At 34.9% G+C, this 18,444-nt stretch overlaps 4 protein-coding genes across 5 annotated transcripts; 2 read left to right on the top strand and 2 right to left on the bottom strand.

Moving 5' to 3' along the window:
* Positions 1–2,988: 2,988 nt before the first annotated feature.
* On the top strand, positions 2,989–7,038 carry LOC125214891 (putative polygalacturonase). 2 transcript variants are annotated; one of them, XM_048116103.2, is made up of 7 exons: positions 2,989–3,147; positions 3,372–3,592; positions 3,717–4,074; positions 5,306–5,426; positions 5,655–5,829; positions 5,933–6,003; positions 6,264–7,038. In XM_048116103.2, exons 3-7 carry the CDS (start codon positions 3,733–3,735, stop codon positions 6,911–6,913), a joined length of 1,359 nt encoding a protein of 452 aa, XP_047972060.1. In that variant the 5' UTR covers positions 2,989–3,147; positions 3,372–3,592; positions 3,717–3,732; the 3' UTR covers positions 6,914–7,038. The 2 variants fall into 2 exon arrangements, with proteins under 2 accessions (XP_047972060.1, XP_047972059.1); XM_048116102.2 differs by lacking the exon at positions 3,372–3,592 and having other exon boundaries at positions 2,990–3,147.
* A 2,225-nt stretch (positions 7,039–9,263) lies between these two features.
* Positions 9,264–11,199, top strand: LOC125213841 (putative WRKY transcription factor 41). The gene is made up of 3 exons (XM_048114592.2): positions 9,264–10,033; positions 10,121–10,249; positions 10,340–11,199. Exons 1-3 carry the CDS (start codon positions 9,711–9,713, stop codon positions 10,944–10,946), a joined length of 1,059 nt encoding a protein of 352 aa, XP_047970549.1. The 5' UTR covers positions 9,264–9,710; the 3' UTR covers positions 10,947–11,199.
* Positions 11,200–11,325: 126 nt separating this feature from the next.
* On the bottom strand, positions 11,326–12,932 carry LOC125213842 (uncharacterized). The gene is made up of 3 exons (XM_048114593.2): positions 12,476–12,932; positions 11,984–12,001; positions 11,326–11,882 (listed from the first exon to the last, which is right to left on the bottom strand). Exons 1-3 carry the CDS (start codon positions 12,819–12,821, stop codon positions 11,701–11,703), a joined length of 546 nt encoding a protein of 181 aa, XP_047970550.1. The 5' UTR covers positions 12,822–12,932; the 3' UTR covers positions 11,326–11,700.
* Positions 12,933–17,261: 4,329 nt separating this feature from the next.
* On the bottom strand, positions 17,262–17,854 carry LOC125216892 (agamous-like MADS-box protein AGL29). The gene has a single exon (XM_048118680.2). The coding sequence runs from the start codon at positions 17,827–17,829 to the stop codon at positions 17,419–17,421; it is 411 nt and encodes a 136-aa protein (XP_047974637.1). The 5' UTR covers positions 17,830–17,854; the 3' UTR covers positions 17,262–17,418.
* Between the last annotated feature and the right edge of the window lie 590 nt (positions 17,855–18,444).

Here is an 18,444-nt window from a genome sequence, read left to right as displayed (position 1 = left end):
TATTTTTCTTATCTTGTGACTGGAAAGAGGAGGATGTGTGCTGCTTGTGAGTGGTGTGTGTGCATGTTTGTGCAAATTTGCATGGAAAATAATGTTCAAAATATTGTCCTCCACGACTCATACCTCTCTCCATATCTAAATCAGATACGTAACCGTGCTCTCATAATTTCTCATATTTCATGCTTATGATGCGGTTCTTTTCGACACGCTATTTAAGAAAAATTGTGTTAAATAAAGGAAGAATAAAGTACGAAATGAAAAAGGTAGAGAGATGATGAAATAATAAATTAAGGAAAAGTAAAGTAAGTGAATAAAATGTATTGACTTTTATTAAAAAGAGAAATAACTCCATTACTATGGAATGAAGAGAGTACTAGTATTACATATATAGGAGTAGTAATTTTATTTTTTATATTTTTTTGGTTTGACCCCAGGTGTACCGAACCCGCCTTTGACAGAATCCGACTAATCCTGCTCGACCGGGTTTGCTATTTAAAGCCGAAAGTCTCCCAGTGGGTGACTGGTTTGAACCCGTGACCTCAAGGTCACCACAACTGCGCGTTGCCAACTACGACGCTACACCCCATTGGTAGTAGTAATTTTATTATTCACTTTCTTATTATTTTTAATTTTATACTCCTTTGGTCCAATCTCAAGTATTAAAAAAAATTCCACGCAAGATTTAATAAGATGATATTTATTGAGTTAAGTGAAAAGAGAATAAAGTACAAAATAAAAGTATTATTTTTTGCTAAAAATATTGGTCACTTATAATTGGATTATAGGACAACAAAAAATGAATATCAATAACTTGTAATGGAACCAAGAAAGTATATATTTTTTAATTTTCCATATACGCAAATTAAAATAACAACTAAAAATGATTTAGTAAAATATCAAAAATACGTAGTAACTTGTCCAAATTTATACTACTATTAATTAAATAATCAAAATTATACAATTCAAATTTCCAAAAGTTACATAGATTATAAAAAAAAATACCCCCTCCGTCCCTGAGTCGTATTCTTTTTTGGTTTTTCCTATCGTGGGTGGGTCTTTTTCTTTTCTAAACACATTTGGAGTACTTTATTCTCTCTTTACTTATCCATGTACCATTTTTCTTTTCATATTTTATTCTTTCTTTACTTAACTTACTGAACACTTTTCTTTTTTTAAATCAAGTGCTGAAAGGAAACGCCTCAACAATCTGAGTACAATTTAATTTTCAATTTTTTTATATAAAAAATTTAATTGAGTTTATTTTTTAAATTCCTTGTGGTCGGGCGTTGAGCACCACAACAAACACGTACCACGTCTGGTGTTGGACTGCACCCCAACCCCCAGTCTCACACCCCTCCAGCTGCTCCAGACGGCACCCAAATTATTTCTTGTAACGATGCTTTATGTTTTACTGACTTCGGTTTAGAACTTTAATTTTTAGTAATAGAAACATCCAGCCAATGTTAAACAAAATAGAAAGAAAAAAAAAGGTTTGGGCCAAATCGGCCTGTAAAGAACAGGGCCGAGGTCCATGGTCAGGGTGGGCCGGTTCAGGCATCTCCCTTCATCGTGATAAATGCAGTTTGGTGAAGTTGGTAAATGGAGTAACAAAATTTTATTAATGCAGTTCAAAAAAATATTAAATGATTAAAGAAATGGAATTAATGTATATTTTCCAGATAGTGCCACATGCCTCTAAAACGATTGACAATGAAATCTGCCAACTTGTATCAACAATACTATTATCCATTCCAACTCAAATAGATGCAGATCTATTATTTGGATTTTTTTATTAAAAAATTCATTACTTTGATCTTTATACAATCTGAAATGATCGAATTCGTTTCAACACTTGTCTATGGAAATAATTTATAGATATCGAAATAGTTTGATGGTAAATTGATGGACTTTGGTGTAACATTACTACTAAGAATTTAGATTCCATCAACTGCACAAATTCTTCTCCCTCATTTACCTGTTGATTATATGCATACAGTTATTTCGGTTAATTATGATTAACTAATAGCTAGTACATCTTTGATTACATTTGTTCGCTAAAAAATAAAAAGACAAAACATCAACTTAATTTCATTATCTAGAGAAGCAGGACTAACAATGGTTCCCCATTTACCTCCATGATGACTCGAATCCCTGACCTATTGGTTAGAGAAGAAGCGTCTTATCAACTGAGTTGTGCTTCATTGTCTTTAGAGAGATTGAGGTTGAGGCAAAATGGAATGCTCCTTTGACGGTGGAGAGCTTGGACATGATGATGGTGCTGCATCGGCTCATGTTCGGAGGCCGAGCCCCAAACTAGGCCGCTCAAGTATCCGAAGATCAGTGGATCTATCAGCTCTGGAGGTTGCTTCCACCGTCTTGTAGTGCAACCAATTGATATTTTTATTATCATTTTTAAAATAAAATAAAAAAATATTAAACTCCAACTGAAATAAATATAAAATTTAATGTTTATTTTTTAAAATGAATAAAACATTAGCAACCAATTTGATAGTCGTAGTAATCATAAAATTAACCCCAAACTACATATGCGGAGCTTTTCGTGGAAACATCTGAATTTATTTAATGGTAAAACTTGACATTCCAGTTTAAAAATTGACTGTCCAATTCTTTCCCCAGTTAGTATTATCCACTAAAATTTACCTACTTCAATGTTAAGAATCCCAACTCGATAACAATTAATTATCATAATATGCTCACAATCACAATTAACTACCCAGCTAATCTGTGGAATAAAAACTTTGATCTTGCAATTACGACTAATTCATGATATATCTAATGAGTCGTGTTGATATTTTATTTATAATAAATCTAATATACAAACTAAGTAGTGTCAAACATTCCCTTGTGTAGTGTATATTAAAAAAGAGTTACTAAAAAAAGATTATATACTAATATACGTTGCCGACAACAGTCGCTTGGAAATCTTGTGCTATATTTTGATAAACTATCCGTTTTTTTTGGATTCCTCTCTTAATCAATAATTAAGAGAGAGAATACGTTTATCACAATTTTACGATATTCTGCATAAATCTCTCCGCAGCGTCTGCTGTATTTCCTCTCTCTCTCTCTCTCTCTCTGGAGAAGACAAACACTTGCTGACAGAAAATTTTCTGCTCGTCACTTCAGGTAGCATTTCGATTTTCGCACTACGAATCACACATATGTATCCGTTTTTGTGTTTGCTAGCTCTGCTTTTTTTGTTTACTTCTGTTTGTTGTTTTCTCTCATTTTTTATCACAACTCCACTTAGCTTCTAGTTTTTGATCTAGATTTTTCTAATTTATGTGCTCACGTTTTCGTCTGTTGATATTTTGTTAATTTTCCTTTTATATGCAAATTTGCTTTATCAGCATTGCAGAAGCTTCATATTTGGAGGTTTCTGTTTGGATCGGTTTCCAGATCTCACGCTATTAGGAGCTGCTATAGTCACTGCCTTTTTAATGAGTGGTTGATTATGTGTTTTAGTTTCTATTAAAGCATAAAGCAAGTAGAACTCTCCTTTTCCAGTCACGGTCGAGATCAGAGTGTTAGGTTTCAGCAACCGTGAATTATTGAAAACTTTGCAAATTAGGTTCAGAAAAATCCTACTCCATAAATCCACTTACTTTTATTTCCTTCCGTTTGTTTTTCTTCATCAAATCTCTTACTATTCATCCCTTGTTTGGATTATTCTGACGCTCCCTTGCTCCGTATAGCTCAAATCAGCTCAATATGCACGATCGTGGATTTTCGATTTTGCTATGGTTTGGGGTTGTGCTTCTGATAAATTGCTTGGTATCATCTGTTTACGCGGATGGGGTGACTTGCTCGGGAATTGTACCGATGAAGCATCGCGATGAGAACATATCCATAGCCGATTTTGGAGGTGTGGGTGATGGAGTGACTCTGAACACCAAAGCCTTTAGGGAAGCTATATACAGAATTAGGCATTTAAACAGGACTGGTGGTGCGCTTCTCTACATTCCTTCTGGAGAGTACTTAACTGGACCATTTAATCTCACCAGCCGGATGACTCTATACTTGGCAAGAGGTGCTGTCCTCAAAGCCACAGTGGTATTGGAATCGTCTCCTTTTTTATTTTTGTTTTGATTCTCACTCTGTCCTTCCCTTTTGGCTTAAACGTGTGGTGTTTTCTATATTTTATATTGTTGTTACTGTATTGGGTATGTTAGTAGGCATATGCAGGTTATAGAATGAGGATTTTAGTTTATTTGTTCTTATATGGCTATGTGAAGGTGTTTATCAATTGTGGGAATTTTGTTTTCCTAATTGGACATCTTTTAAAAGCATGGAGCTCGTTTAAGTTTAGCTTTCTATTTTTTTATGAATTTGTTTTTCTTCTCAGTAAAGGCCTTGATTTTTTTACTGAGAACTGTGTATTTGCTGGTTGAACAAGCATTTCTCGCCCGTTTTATTGCAATGTGATGAAAAGAAAATGGGATAACTGAACAAGGATATTCAGTTTGTCTTGACTCTTATCTTCTGGATTAGATTTCTTATGGAGCAGTCTGATGCTGCTAATTCCTCTAACTTCGTCCAAATAACTTAATGAGAGCCTGTAGTGTTCCAGTGTATGTTTGGGGATATCTGTGGATAGAGAAGCTAGTGGTTTGAGTTGGTTGCCATTTGAGAATCTGACAGCCAATAATGGTGTTACATATAGATGTTATCCTTCTAATTCCATGTTTTATTTTATAGTGGAAGTCAATAACTGTTAAATAGCCTTTCTTTTTAACTAAATCACCTCTACTTACAATCAGCTTAATTACTTAAAAGTCAATTTTCAATCAATGCACTAGACTTAACTTTATGCTAGCTTGCTCTACATAACAGTCAATGTCCACGCATTAGTTTGTGTCTTGAAAAGTCTTTCTTATAAAGGTTTCAGTAAAAAAACTATGTCTAGTTAGTGTACCAATAATTGTGATTCTTAAAATACTATTTTTGGTGGATCTTCTTGCCCATGATAGGCTTCCTAGTTCCTATAGATTTGGTCTTTCTAGCATTTAGTTTATGATGTTTTTGTTAATTGTGCACAAATTTTTGATACTTGAGATTCTCACTCCTATATCCTAGTAAACATTTCTTCACTTGGGAAAATTTGGCATTCTGAAACCTTAAAACTAGAGTGTCGTATTTTTCATGAAAAGCCATGTGTGAATATGTTATGGCATTCTGAAAGCTTAAAACTAACCACAGCGAAGATTGACTCAACTCCTTGTTTTTCTGCTCATAGATATTCCATAACCATATGATCTTTAACTTACCTGTATATTCATTGTAGGATACTAACCGGTGGCCCTTAATAGCTCCCTTGCCTTCTTATGGTAGAGGGAGAGAACGGCTTGGAGGAAGGTATATGAGCTTCGTCCATGGGGATGGACTCCATGATGTGATAATAACAGGTTTGTATGCTATAGTAGATTTGTTGAATAATGAATTGGAAAAAGTGCTTTTGAGTACAAAAAAACCACAATGTCAACAGCGCAAGAAGGCTTTTAGCAGATTATCTTCCACTTGATATAACGTTAAAAATATGTAAACGACCCTGCAGTATACTATTGAGTTTTGCTATTTTTAACAGGAACCTGAACTTTATACCCTCTTTTGTTAATAAAATGCTATCTTGGTAGGTGAAAATGGGACGATTGAAGGTCAAGGTGACATTTGGTGGAACATGTGGAGGCAAAGAACTCTTCAGTATACCAGACCCAACCTAGTTGAATTGAAGAACTCCAGAGACATAATAATTTCCAATGTAACTTTCAAGAACTCGCCATTTTGGAACATACACCCTGTGTATTGCAGGTATAAGTCGTTTATGATGTATGAAAAATGTTTATTTTATAGCTACCTCATTCACTCCCTCTTCATCTGTATATTGTTTCCCTCATTCTTTACCTCTTTTCAGCAACGTTGTCTTCAATTATTTGACCATAGTGGCTCCTGCTGATTCGCCAAACACTGATGGAATAGATCCAGGTAAGCGTTTGATACTTACAGTTTCAAGTATTTTAGTAATAGCTTAATTTATATCTCTGTATCGGACCTATTGGTGCAAGAAAGGAAGTCTTGACTCGGTACAAATGTATCCACACAATATTTTGTTGATTTTCCATTACCTTAACATCATGCAGTGATAATGTTTTGAGGGCTTCAGTTGAGATAGAGCTAATGAACTAATGAAGTGTCATATATTAAGGATAGTATTGAATATTTCATCAATATTGTTTCCTTTCCAGACTCGAGCACTGATGTATGCATTGAGGATACCTACATATCAACGGGAGATGACCTGGTGGCTGTGAAGAGTGGGTGGGATGAGTATGGAATCTCTTATGGCCGCCCTAGTCGTGGTATAACCATTAGACGGGTATCTGGATCATCACCATTTGCTGGAATTGCAGTTGGAAGCGAAACATCTGGAGGCGTTGAGGATATTCTAGCTGAGCACATAACCCTATCTAACATGGGTGTTGGCATCCATTTGAAGACCAATATCGGGAGGGGTGGAGTCATAAGAAACATTACAGTATCCAATGTATACATGTACAAAGCACGAAAGGGGATAAAGATCTCAGGTGATGTTGGCGACCATCCAGATGAAAAATATAATCCGAATGCTCTCCCAGTTCTCAAAGATGTTACAATCAAGGATGTGTGGGGCGAACGTGTACAGCAACCTGGTCTGGTTCATGGTCTGAAAAATGCGCCATTCACTGGGATTTGTCTCTCCAATATTAGTTTCAGTGGTGCCCCAGGAATGAGAAATTCGCCTTGGCAGTGCTCTGATGTAAGTGGAGGTGCGGTTCAAGTCAGCCCGTTGCCATGCTCGGAACTGACGAGTAGTCAGCAGGCAGGGGAGTGCGCTTCTTCCTTCGCAAAGTGGTGAAGTGTGTGCTTGCAAAGTACTTAATATAGTGATCAATGATTTGTAAGTGAAAGCGTTTGTAATCTCTAAAACGGAAGAACTGTGAAGAAATTCGATATGAAAATCCCAGATTGATTATGTATGAATTGGTTACATTCATCACTACACTGAATCATAGAATATTCATAATCAACTGAAGAAAGCAGCATGTTTCTCCAAAAGTTGGTCATGTCGTTGAGGCACGTACAATTGAACTCATTTAATTTAAAATCATTCGAGCTTACCACAATTCGTTTCAAACTAGATTTTATGGATAACCATACGTCCATATCTCTATCTTAATTCTCCTAAAGTTGGTCATGTCGTTGAGCATATTCATTAAAAGACAACGATAATTAGTGATGTTTTAAGATGAATACCTAATTATGCTTAAGATAAGGTTTTCTAATTGTTGACCTTGTCTTTGTTGGCTCCACTTAGTAATAGTCGAATAGTATTGCCACAAAACAGACTCAGCGAGTCCAAATTGTTGAACTTCAATATTTCTTTTTCCCTTTTTCAAGGGTTGAATTATCTTTCAACTTCTACAAGAAAAATCTACACTCCACAACTATTAACATTTTCTCTTCTACTCCTCCCCATGTTGTTTTATTATATAGCCAAGAATATACTAAAACCGTCAAAAAAATCATATAAAATACTACATGTGTATTATTATATACTAATTCGTAGTGGTTTTCCAAAATTTTAATACTAATAATATAGGCTTCGAATTACCATAGTTAGATGTTAGCAAATTATTGCAGACCTAGATGGCTAGATATTTGAACCTAAGTTTTTTCTTCTTATTGTGCTTAAGTAAAGGGCAAGGTTCTAAGCAAATCGAATCAAATAGAATATATGTAAAATGTTTATTCTAGTTTATTTATAGGGTTTTATATTTCTTTAAAATATTCAAATTCGAAGATTGTTTGATTTAAGAATACTAAAGAAATACATGACCTGATTTGATTTGAATATTAGCAATTGACAAGACCACTTGTATTTGTTTTAGTTTTGCAAGACTAATTAAAATGAGTAATTACATAGAAATGTCATGTGCACCCAAAAAGAGAATAAATCTCAAGTACATTGTACGACATCCAATTTATAATTGTTAAGTAGTAGTACTTTTAAATGCTTTGGGAATTTATTCAATATTATACATCCTCATTATGACTCGGCATGAATACTAAGAACTATAAAAGTGAAATGAATTATAACATGAGTCATAACTATAAGTAGATTAGTTTTATAACAAATGACAGTGAAATGAATTGATATAATGTGTGACCCATTGATTAAAAAAAAATATAGTAAAAAATGAAATGAGTTACCGAGTAATTAATAGAAAGACCCCAACTTCCGACATAAAAAAAAATTGGACAATGAATGGGGGGAATGAGTAATTACTTATATTTATAATGTTTTCGAATATTCATTTAAATACAAATCGAATATATTGTCATTTACATTTACATGTACATGAATAAAAGAATTTCAAATCGGATTCGCAAAATATTCGACTTTTTGATATAGAAATACTGTACTGATACCTGTAAATAATAAATCTTGATTAATTTTCAACTGAAGAAATTATACTCCTATTTCTTTGACCAAGAAGTTGAAGAAAAATTACTAGTACAGTTCGTCTAGTTTCACCTATTACACCTCAGAGGCCCACGATTGAGTTATATAAACGCGTAGTTTGAAGATTCTTTAGATTATTATACCAATTTTATTGACTAATATAATAATCATACTTGAACTCAAAGTTGAATCATTATTTCATATACCACATGATATTTTTTCACCACTTTGAATTGGTCAGAGCTCTCTCTCTCTCTCCAAAGAAAAAATACTAGGATGTTTGCTTAATGCCTTAACGTGGTCCAGCTCCCTCAGTTAAGAGAGACAAAACTAGTAATTCAAAAGTGACAATAAATGCATTCAAATTTAATTTATAGGAAAACTATGTGAAATTATAATCATACATACTTCATCTCTACGTCACTTCAGCTAGTCATGCTAAATTGCTAACATTAATTTACAACTTAAATTCATCACTATGACATTAATTTTTCAAAAAATTATTAATCATGTGAAAAATAAACAATTGAAAATTTATGTATTTAGAGGGATAATATTAGTTCATGTGTAAAAGTTTAAACTTTAAAGTATAAGTTCGTGCAATTACATCATTCCAAAATCACACTCTCCCTTTCCAAAACATTCAAACTTTCCAGTCTAATATAAAAATCTAAATCAAAATCTTTGAGATATATTATTTGTGACAGTGAAGTAGTCAAGCATATAAAAGATTCATATCTTTCATACATATATGATACTCCTATATACACATGTATGATGTGTGTTTGAATTGGTCAGCACTTGACTTTCCTAGTTGTCAACATCATAGTAAACTTCCAACACGACCAATGACTAGTCAACCCAGAATAACTCGTTTTCTCCAGTCAAACTTCCACTCTTCTCCTCTCCTTTTTTTTCCTCATCACAAATCAATACCTACAATTACAATTACAAATACAAACCTCTCTTTCTATATATATATACAATCAAACAAACTGACCATTCATCCTCATCAACAAGTACCTACTCACATTCCTCATAACAGATCATAACTGAAAATCCTACTCCTCAAATACTGAACCGAAGATCACCCGAGCCCTAAAACAAACCGTGAACACATATGAACATAGTCCGATTCCATTTGAACCAAATCACCCTTTGATCGAACCTAAGGAAAGAAAACCGGAAAATGGAGAGCGCGTGCACCTGGGAATACGAGATGGTGATCAACGAGCTGGTGCAGGGGATGGAGAAAGCCAAGCAGCTCCATTTCCACCTGTGCTCGACCTCCCCATCCCGAGCCCAGAACATGCTCATGCAGAGGATACTATCCTCGTACGAGAAGGCCCTTTTGATCCTGAACTCAAAGGGGGCGGCCGAGCACACTCCAGCACCACCAACACCAGCATCGGGCATCGTGGAGTCATCTATATCAGTCGATGGAAGCTGCAGAAGTGAGGACTTGAGTAATAGCTTCAGAGACCAACAAGACTACAATGCATCAAAAAAGAGGTAAAGAGCTTCACTTAATCAAAAGAAAATGATCATAATTAATCAAATCGATGCTAATTTTTCGGGTTTGATGATTGGTTCTAACAGAAAGATGCAGCCTACGTGGACAGAACAAGTGAAAGTTAACCCTGAAAATGGACTTGAAGGCCCCACTGATGATGGATATAGTTGGAGAAAATATGGGCAGAAAGACATCCTAGGAGCTAAATATCCCAGGTCTATTCTCTCTCCCTTTTTGATAATATTCGAAAAATCGAAATCCGAACACTTAACTAATAAAAGTGTGTTTTCATTTTTTATCAACAGGAGCTATTACCGTTGCACATACCGTCTCGTCCAAGACTGCTGGGCGACAAAGCAGGTGCAGAGATCCGACGACGACCCAACTGTGTTTGAGATCACGTACAAAGGGGCGCACACGTGCAACCAGTCGACCAACGCAGTAGTCCCCCCGCCAGTGTCACCGGAGAAGCAAGAAACGAGGCACATCCCGCAGCAGCAGAGTCAGGCACTCTTGAACTTGAAAGCAAACCTAAGAGTGAACACCGGAAGCTCGGACAGCAAGGAGACGATGCCGACTCAGTTCTCCTTCCCCTCGACTTATGAGCTAGGTGACACAGAGAATCAGTACCTTTCATTCTCTGCTCTGGTTGGAGATGGTAATTTGGGAGCATACTCACCACTGTTTCTATCTCCGGCCACATCAGAAACAAATTACTTCTCTCCGGCGCCCCACCATATGGCAAGCTTCGGAGGGTCTCAGGGCTATCAGCATTTGGAGTCTGATGTAGCAGATATCGTATCGGCCCATGCATCAACGACCAACTCTCCAATGGGGAGCATGGATTTCCCAGTTGATCAGTTGGAACTAGATCCGAATTTCCCATTCAACGCCTCTGGATTCTTCAGATGACCGGATTTCAAAAGTAGGCAAATAAGAGGTGTAGGGATCTGCTTTAACCTATCTAGATATATCAAAGCTGGAGTTAGAGAAATAATATCAAAAGCAAAATCTGCGGTTTTTTTAATTTACAACATCAAGAATCTAAGCAAACTACTAGGATTCATGTAAAACATCAAGAATAGCATTTTTTTTTCTAATTTCTGTATATTAGATCACAACAGGAGGAGGAAGAGATGTTCAAATCTATGAAGAATCTTGACAATCATGATGAAAGCACGTTATTCGCATAAATTGCTTGCTTGGAGACAAGCTCCGCTGCTGCATATAAGATCATAGCTAAAGATAATAGAGAACAAACATTAATACTGGTAAGAAATTGACATCAATATGAAGCAAGATAATGCCACTGTATTCTCTTATAGATCAACTTTTACAAGGAAGATTTGATGGAAACTGAGGCAACATCAAAATGTAAACAAAAATACAGCAACCAAGCTCACACTGCATATCAAAATGATAAAACCTAGAGAATGAACCTTTAGATAGACCAACCAGAGCTAAGCGTTCATCTCTTTCTACCTGTTACGGTGGCATAAAGAATTAATTATCAAGATTTACAAAAGAAGCTCAAGAATCATCTCAATGAGAATGAGACAATCTGCCTATCGTTAGTTACAAAAAATGTAGTTCACTTGCTTCAATTCAATGATCAATCTGATGCCCTAACATTTCTTGGAGCATACGAAAATTGTAGATCTATCACCTATACTGATGACTTCTCCTCATCTTTGACGTTTGAAGTAACATCCGTAGTTTCGTGTTCAGCTTCCCTAAGAGCCTTCCTGAGCCCCACCACGATGAATAGGTTGGTAAGCATAAGCAGTGACTCAGCCCCACCGTGCAACCAGTCGACATTGGCCAAGGATTTACCATAGTGCACCTTTGCTGTTGAGAGAGGGAATTTTCTATGACGGCCAACATATGCAAAATTATGTAAAATTCGATTCAGATAGCTTCTAAACAATGTCCCATTGGAGAAAACTTACCATAAATTCCTGCTGGTACTGTAGGGAGAGAAGGTGATGCAGCAAAAACAGATGTAGAAGTGGTTAGTTCATATGCTTTTAGTCCGAGAAAAGCAAGAAAGAAAAAAGCAAAGAAATAGACCCTCTTCAAATCTAATATAGCTGAAACTTAAATTCTCAATGCTTACACAGAAACTAGAGTAAAATTTGATGGACAATTCAGAATCACTAAACAAAACATAAGCAGCTTGAGACCATAAATTAGGGAACTACAAACTACTATATTAGGAGAACACCAAAATCCACATCGCATAACCACTTGATTCCCTTTCCCAGTCAAATGTCTTCCTCAAAAAATCTTCTAATTTTGTCTATTGAGAAGATGCATAAAGATTTTCCAAATACTTCATCACAAGTTATATGCACCATAGCTAAAAATTGACTCACAAAAAACCATAGATTCCAAGATCATATTTTTATTTTATTTTTTTGAAAAAAAGGAAGATTACTTACTGGCGGCAGCCACAAAGGCGAGCAGGAAATAGAATCCAAAAAGCGTGAGGGGTGGGGCAGATTTTGATTTGGTGATGAAATACAAGAAGCCCATATAGGGTAAGAGAGAGAAAGCAGAGAGCTGCGAAGCAATGGCCGGAGAATCGACGTCGGCCGCCGCCCATGAATCGATTGGAAACATAATCCCACTGCACACCATCGCATTTCCGTATCTTGGAGATGTTATCCTCCCCTTTGAAGTTTGGGATTTGAGGTGGGATTGCTTCTTCAAAGTGCAATCGTCGGATGGAAACAGAAATGGTGGGTTCTTGAAGCGGATTTCAATTTGCAGATAGCTTACCATCATTTTACAGAGCTTGTGAGTTTTAATTCGTTTGCTTTTGCATTTACGGGTTGAATTTGTTACGAATTGGATTGAATGAGTGAGATTTCAGTTGGCTTATCTATCTATTTGAAGCTTTCTGCGAGTGAAATCGTATCGAGCTGCAATGATTATAATTTGATTCAATTTTATCGAATTGAGCATATAGTTAATTTAAGTAATTTCCATTTGCGAGATTATATTTTATAAATAAATTTATACTATTTCATTAATTAATATAACCACCCAACATAATTCTACAGTGGTAATCATATCATATCATACCACCTAAATAATAATCATTATATTTGGTTCATGGGATTGAATTTTACTTATTATAACTTAATCTTAAATAGATAATTATATGATAAAGAGTTATATATAGTCACTCTTTGTAACTAAAATAGCTCACAACCTAATCCTAAATAAATAATCATATGACAATGAGTTATAGCAACTGAACGATGTCTTAACGTTTTTCAATGTATACTCGACGAATAAGAAATATGTGATGTGCATCATGGCAACACCGTTTTACTCCATACTCCATAATGCTTATCTCAAGTGACTAATATTTCTAGACATGAAATTTAAGAAAATGATATTTATTGAATTAGATAGCAAGAGAATAAAATAAGAGAATATTAAGAGTTATTTTTTATCGAAAAAAAAAAATTAACAAGCTGAGTTAGCTCTACTTCTACTTGGATTGTAGGCTAATTCAATGCAGGAATCATACTATAATTTGAGCTATAAATTTAGCAAATTTTAGGATCAATTCATATACTACTAGGCTTACTAAATCTCTAACAATACTTTTTGAAATTGTTACTCCTACTATACATTGAATAAAACTCGCATTCCAACTATAGTAATATGTTGAATCCGTTGTCGTGTATAACAATATTTCTGTAAAAATAAATAAATGCAAGAAAATAAAATTTTGGAAGCCATGGGAGTTTGGAATGATAGATATGAATCTATTCTTAAATTCAGTGTATAGATCTTCTAATAATTTTTATATTTTCAAATTGTTTTTTATTTGTTCCAAATCATGTAGAATGAAATTTGAGAATTTGAGATTGCGGGTCCTATTCTAATGTTTATAGCACCCTAATCTAAAATTAAGACTAAATCTCCACCCTTGGATTTTAAAATGAGTGGATGAGATTAAAGCTCACAAAATCTCAATAAATAGTAGACAAAATATCAACAAAAGGGTAATATCGTCATTATGTTATCATATGATAATTTTCGTGAGTATTTTTTTATATCAACATTGTGTATTACAAATATCAACAATATGACATTAGAATATCAACACAAGGACAAGAAAATATCGACACATTTTTATTGAGATTGGACATGCATAATATTGAGATTTTTCCTACAATATATTAAGATTTTTTGTTGCATTGGTCGAAAATGGCTGCTTATCAACATGTACGAAAATTGAAATATAATTTATCAAATTTCATCACCCGAACATCGTCGGAACATATGCAATTGAGATCTCGTTGGAATCCTTATTAAATTATCTTTAATTTGATATATTTTTTGAGAAAAAATAATTTAAATTGAGAGAATTACGTAAATTTAAAGATTTGAAATGATTTTGAGGAGAGAGAAAGTAGTTAGTTATAATTACTATATATAGGATTTGACATTAATACCCTTTCTATTTAATTAATAATTACTTAAATTTAAAATATATTACACTTGACATTATATTAACCACAAGATCTTCTAATCTAATGGTTGAAAATTGGTCTCAATTTGAGATTTATAATTAGTTTGCAATGGATTGCATCCCTGCATAAGCATATAATATTATAAGGGTAACTAATCGTCTAATCATAATATTTAGTAAATTTTAAACCATTAATGTAAGAATCTTGCATAACTATCAAATACTTTTTAATATCAAATACTTTTTAATGTAATCATAACTTTGCTTTTTAATATAATCTCTTAACCTACACTCACGCAGATGAATATTTTTTACGAAGATAAAATACACTATCAAAATTTAACATTCAAGAATAACCGATATAAATCTAACCGATATAGACCTTATTCAACGACTTCATTCATATGCATTAATAAATATTTTTCAATATTAATCAAATTCATCCAATCCAATTTAATTGGCCAAAATTCTTCTCAACTAGCAATGGGATGTTTCACCTCACAATTCTCACCACTATCCAATATCCAATAGTACTACATGTTGGAATATATAAGATATATATCGGAGGTTCTCACCACTATCCAATAGTACTACAGATATATATTGGAGGTTCTCATCCAATAGTACTACATGTTGGAATATATAAAATATATGTTGGAGGAGTAATTAGTTTAGAGAAAATATTTGAAAGGAAACCACTATCCAATAGTACTACATGTTGGAATATATAAGATATATATCGGAGGTTCTCACCACTATCCAATAGTACTAAAGATATATATTGGAGGTTCTCATCCAATAGTACTACATGTTGGAATATATAAAATATATGTTGGAGGAGTAATTAGTTTAGAGAAAATATTTGAAAGGAAACCACTATCCAATAGTACTACATGTTGGAATATATAAGATATATATCGGAGGTTCTCACCACTATCCAATAGTACTAAAGATATATATTGGAGGTTCTCATCCAATAGTACTACATGTTGGAATATATAAAATATATGTTGGAGGAGTAATTAGTTTGGAGAAAATATTTGAAAGGAAAATGGGCATGTTGGAATATACTGTATAAGATATATGTTGGAGGTTCTCACTACTATCCAATAGTACTACATGTTGGAATATATAAGATATATGTTGGAGGAGTAATTAGTTTGGAGAAAATATTTGAAAGGAAAATGGGTGAAATATTTGGGAAATGATTTAGGAGATGTTGGTTATGTGGGAAAGGAACACTTTTATTTCTCAAACTTTCTCAAGTTGTTCAACTTATACAAAATGTTAGTACAACTTACCCATATTTATAGGCATCCACTTCCTATTCTGGAAACATTTACTTGATATTTTTATATTCTAAATATCTAGTTTTTTATCAATAAAATCTAGATATTTCTTAAATAATATCTATAATCTAAACTATTCTCCTAAAATATTTAGATATTTATACTAAAATATCTAGATATTCTACTACCAAAAATCAAATTTAATTATTATTTAAAATCAAGCTTTGGATCAATACTTACGTTTTTTTAAGGGAGCTAATCACCAATTTGTTGGGGATTCCGGGGTTACAAGAGAAAAGTGCTTGTCGGGCGTAATACAACCCAAAAGAAGGAATAATGTAAAAACTGAAACTAAATTACAATGAAATAATCGAAACAATAAATCGTGAAAGTAAGGAAATAGCCGAGTCGAGGAGGCCTCTTTCCGCAAGACGAGATACGCCCCGGTAGTGCTCTTCGGATTGGCGTTTCGTCCCCAAAGATAAAACGGTTAACGTCTCGTTTGATGCAGCACCGCAATCGAAACGAGCTCTGACGAACTGGAATAAGACAAGGGCAAAGCTTCGACAGTAGACTATGCAAAGAGAGAAGAGAGCTTATAATGCTTGTGAATTCTAGTTTTCTGATGTGTTGTATGGTCTTAGATGCTAGAATGCACAAATGACTAACCTATTTATAGGCTCCATCCACCTGCAGGGGTTAACAGCCTTGATTGCTGTCATCATGGAGATTCTGTAATTGACGGGGGTTACAAAAACGTTATGGATTTTGAATCCCGGATGTATCTGGACATATACATCCTGAAGTGAGTATCAACTTGAGTCTGCACTCAGCTTGATCAGGTCACCGGTATGTGCCAGCTCCAGCTTAATCACATAGCTTGATCAAATCATTGGTCTGTGCCAGCTCCAATTTAATCAGGTCACTGGTCTATGCCAGCTCCATCTTGATCAGCTCACTAGACTTTGCCAGCTTCAGCTTGATCAGGTCACAACTTCAGCTTGATCAGGTCACTTGGCTGACTTGACTCTGCCAGCTTGATCATGGCGTTAGTCCAAAAAGACTTCACCACCTTCAGCTTGATCAACTAGATTTTATTAAGTATAGTAGAACACTTAATTCATTACACCTCAACAGAGGCTCTCACTTCTAATGTGGGACAACTAACACTAGTTGATTGCTCCCTATATTCAAGATTAGATAAAGCTCAATTGTGCTCAACTTTAATCCACTATTTCTCACTCACCGAGAATCGAATTTGAGAAAGTGAATATACTACGATCGTCTACGCGGAACGTAGATCGACAATGTAGCATTTAATTTTGGAAAATTAAATGTCTCGTCACATTTATTATTCGGTCAAAGTCCATTAACCGGGCACGTCTAATCCATGATTCCAACACAATTATATAGAATTAGCTAACAGTGTAACCAAGCCATTAAAAATTTAGCATCGACATAAAATAAATATGTATTCAGTTCCGATCAAGTGACAGGTATGCAGATCTAACATAACTATAATAAAACAACAAAAAGATAGCACTATGCAAATTAAATTAAAATTCCAAATTAGAAACCCTAATTAGCAACTCCGACCACAATCTCAACCGGACTCCGCCGCAAGCGCCTCCACCCTACGCGTACTCTCCTCCAACTCCGCAAGCAATTCGTCAAGCTCGTCCACTTTCAACCCCGTGGCGGCGTCCACCCACCGCCCGCTCTTCATGGCATCGCCGATCCTCCTCTCCGCCTCCGTGAGCGGCGGCGCCTCCTCCTCCGGCTCGGTAGTGGCGGAAGAGGATTCTCCGAAGTAGCGGTCCAAGACGGGGTCGGCGTGGGGATGGCCGAGGCAGTAGCAGTTTCCGGAGCCGGAGAAGGCGATGACGACGGCCTGGGAGTTGGATTTCTCGCAGAGTTGCTCGGCTTTCTTCATGAGGCCCTGCCGCCGTTTTGTGAAGGTCGTGTGTCGTTTTGGCTTGTCTTCGATCAGCTTTATTTCGATCTTTCTCCTCATTATGCCCTTTTTTTCTAAGATTTTCCTTTCCTTTCCTCTCGATGGCCGTCTACATATGATATATATAGGCAACCACTTTATAAATTACTCCTAAGTTTAATAGTAGTACTAATCTAATCGTGTATGGTTATGTATTCATTAGGAAACAATATAATTGGCTCAAAAGTATTAATTGCACTATAATTACCAATTATAATTTGAGTACAAGTTGGATAGTCACGAATATTTGGAATCATAGTACTGTACAAGATATCGACGACAATATTTTACCATTGTATAATATAGAAAATCGGACTGACCTTTAATCAAGAGAAGTACATATATTAATATCTAAATTCAAGAAAATTGGACTTACCCTTGAGAATTGAGTCTAGCAGTCTAGATATATTCAAACCTGTCTAATTGTTTTGAACATTAGTTTAGAAACTGTATTGTATATCTATTGTGGGAATATTGGTGAACGATTATTTTCGTTCTCTAAATCCTTATTATATAATATACATTTCCTTATAGTATTACGTATTGTTTCTTAATTAGTTAAATGTCAATGTAAAGTTAATTAGTACAAAGAAAAAAAATTTACGTCATGCATCGCACGATGTCAAAATTAGTTTG

The sequence above is a fragment of the Salvia hispanica genome, chromosome 3 (assembly GCF_029641045.1).
Source record: "Salvia hispanica isolate PSC_SH4W2 chromosome 3, Shi_PSC_v1, whole genome shotgun sequence".
Classification (NCBI taxonomy): Eukaryota; Viridiplantae; Streptophyta; class Magnoliopsida; order Lamiales; family Lamiaceae; genus Salvia; species Salvia hispanica.
The sequence above is the reverse complement of the archived record's forward strand: the minus strand, read 5'-3'. Positions and strand labels throughout refer to the sequence as shown.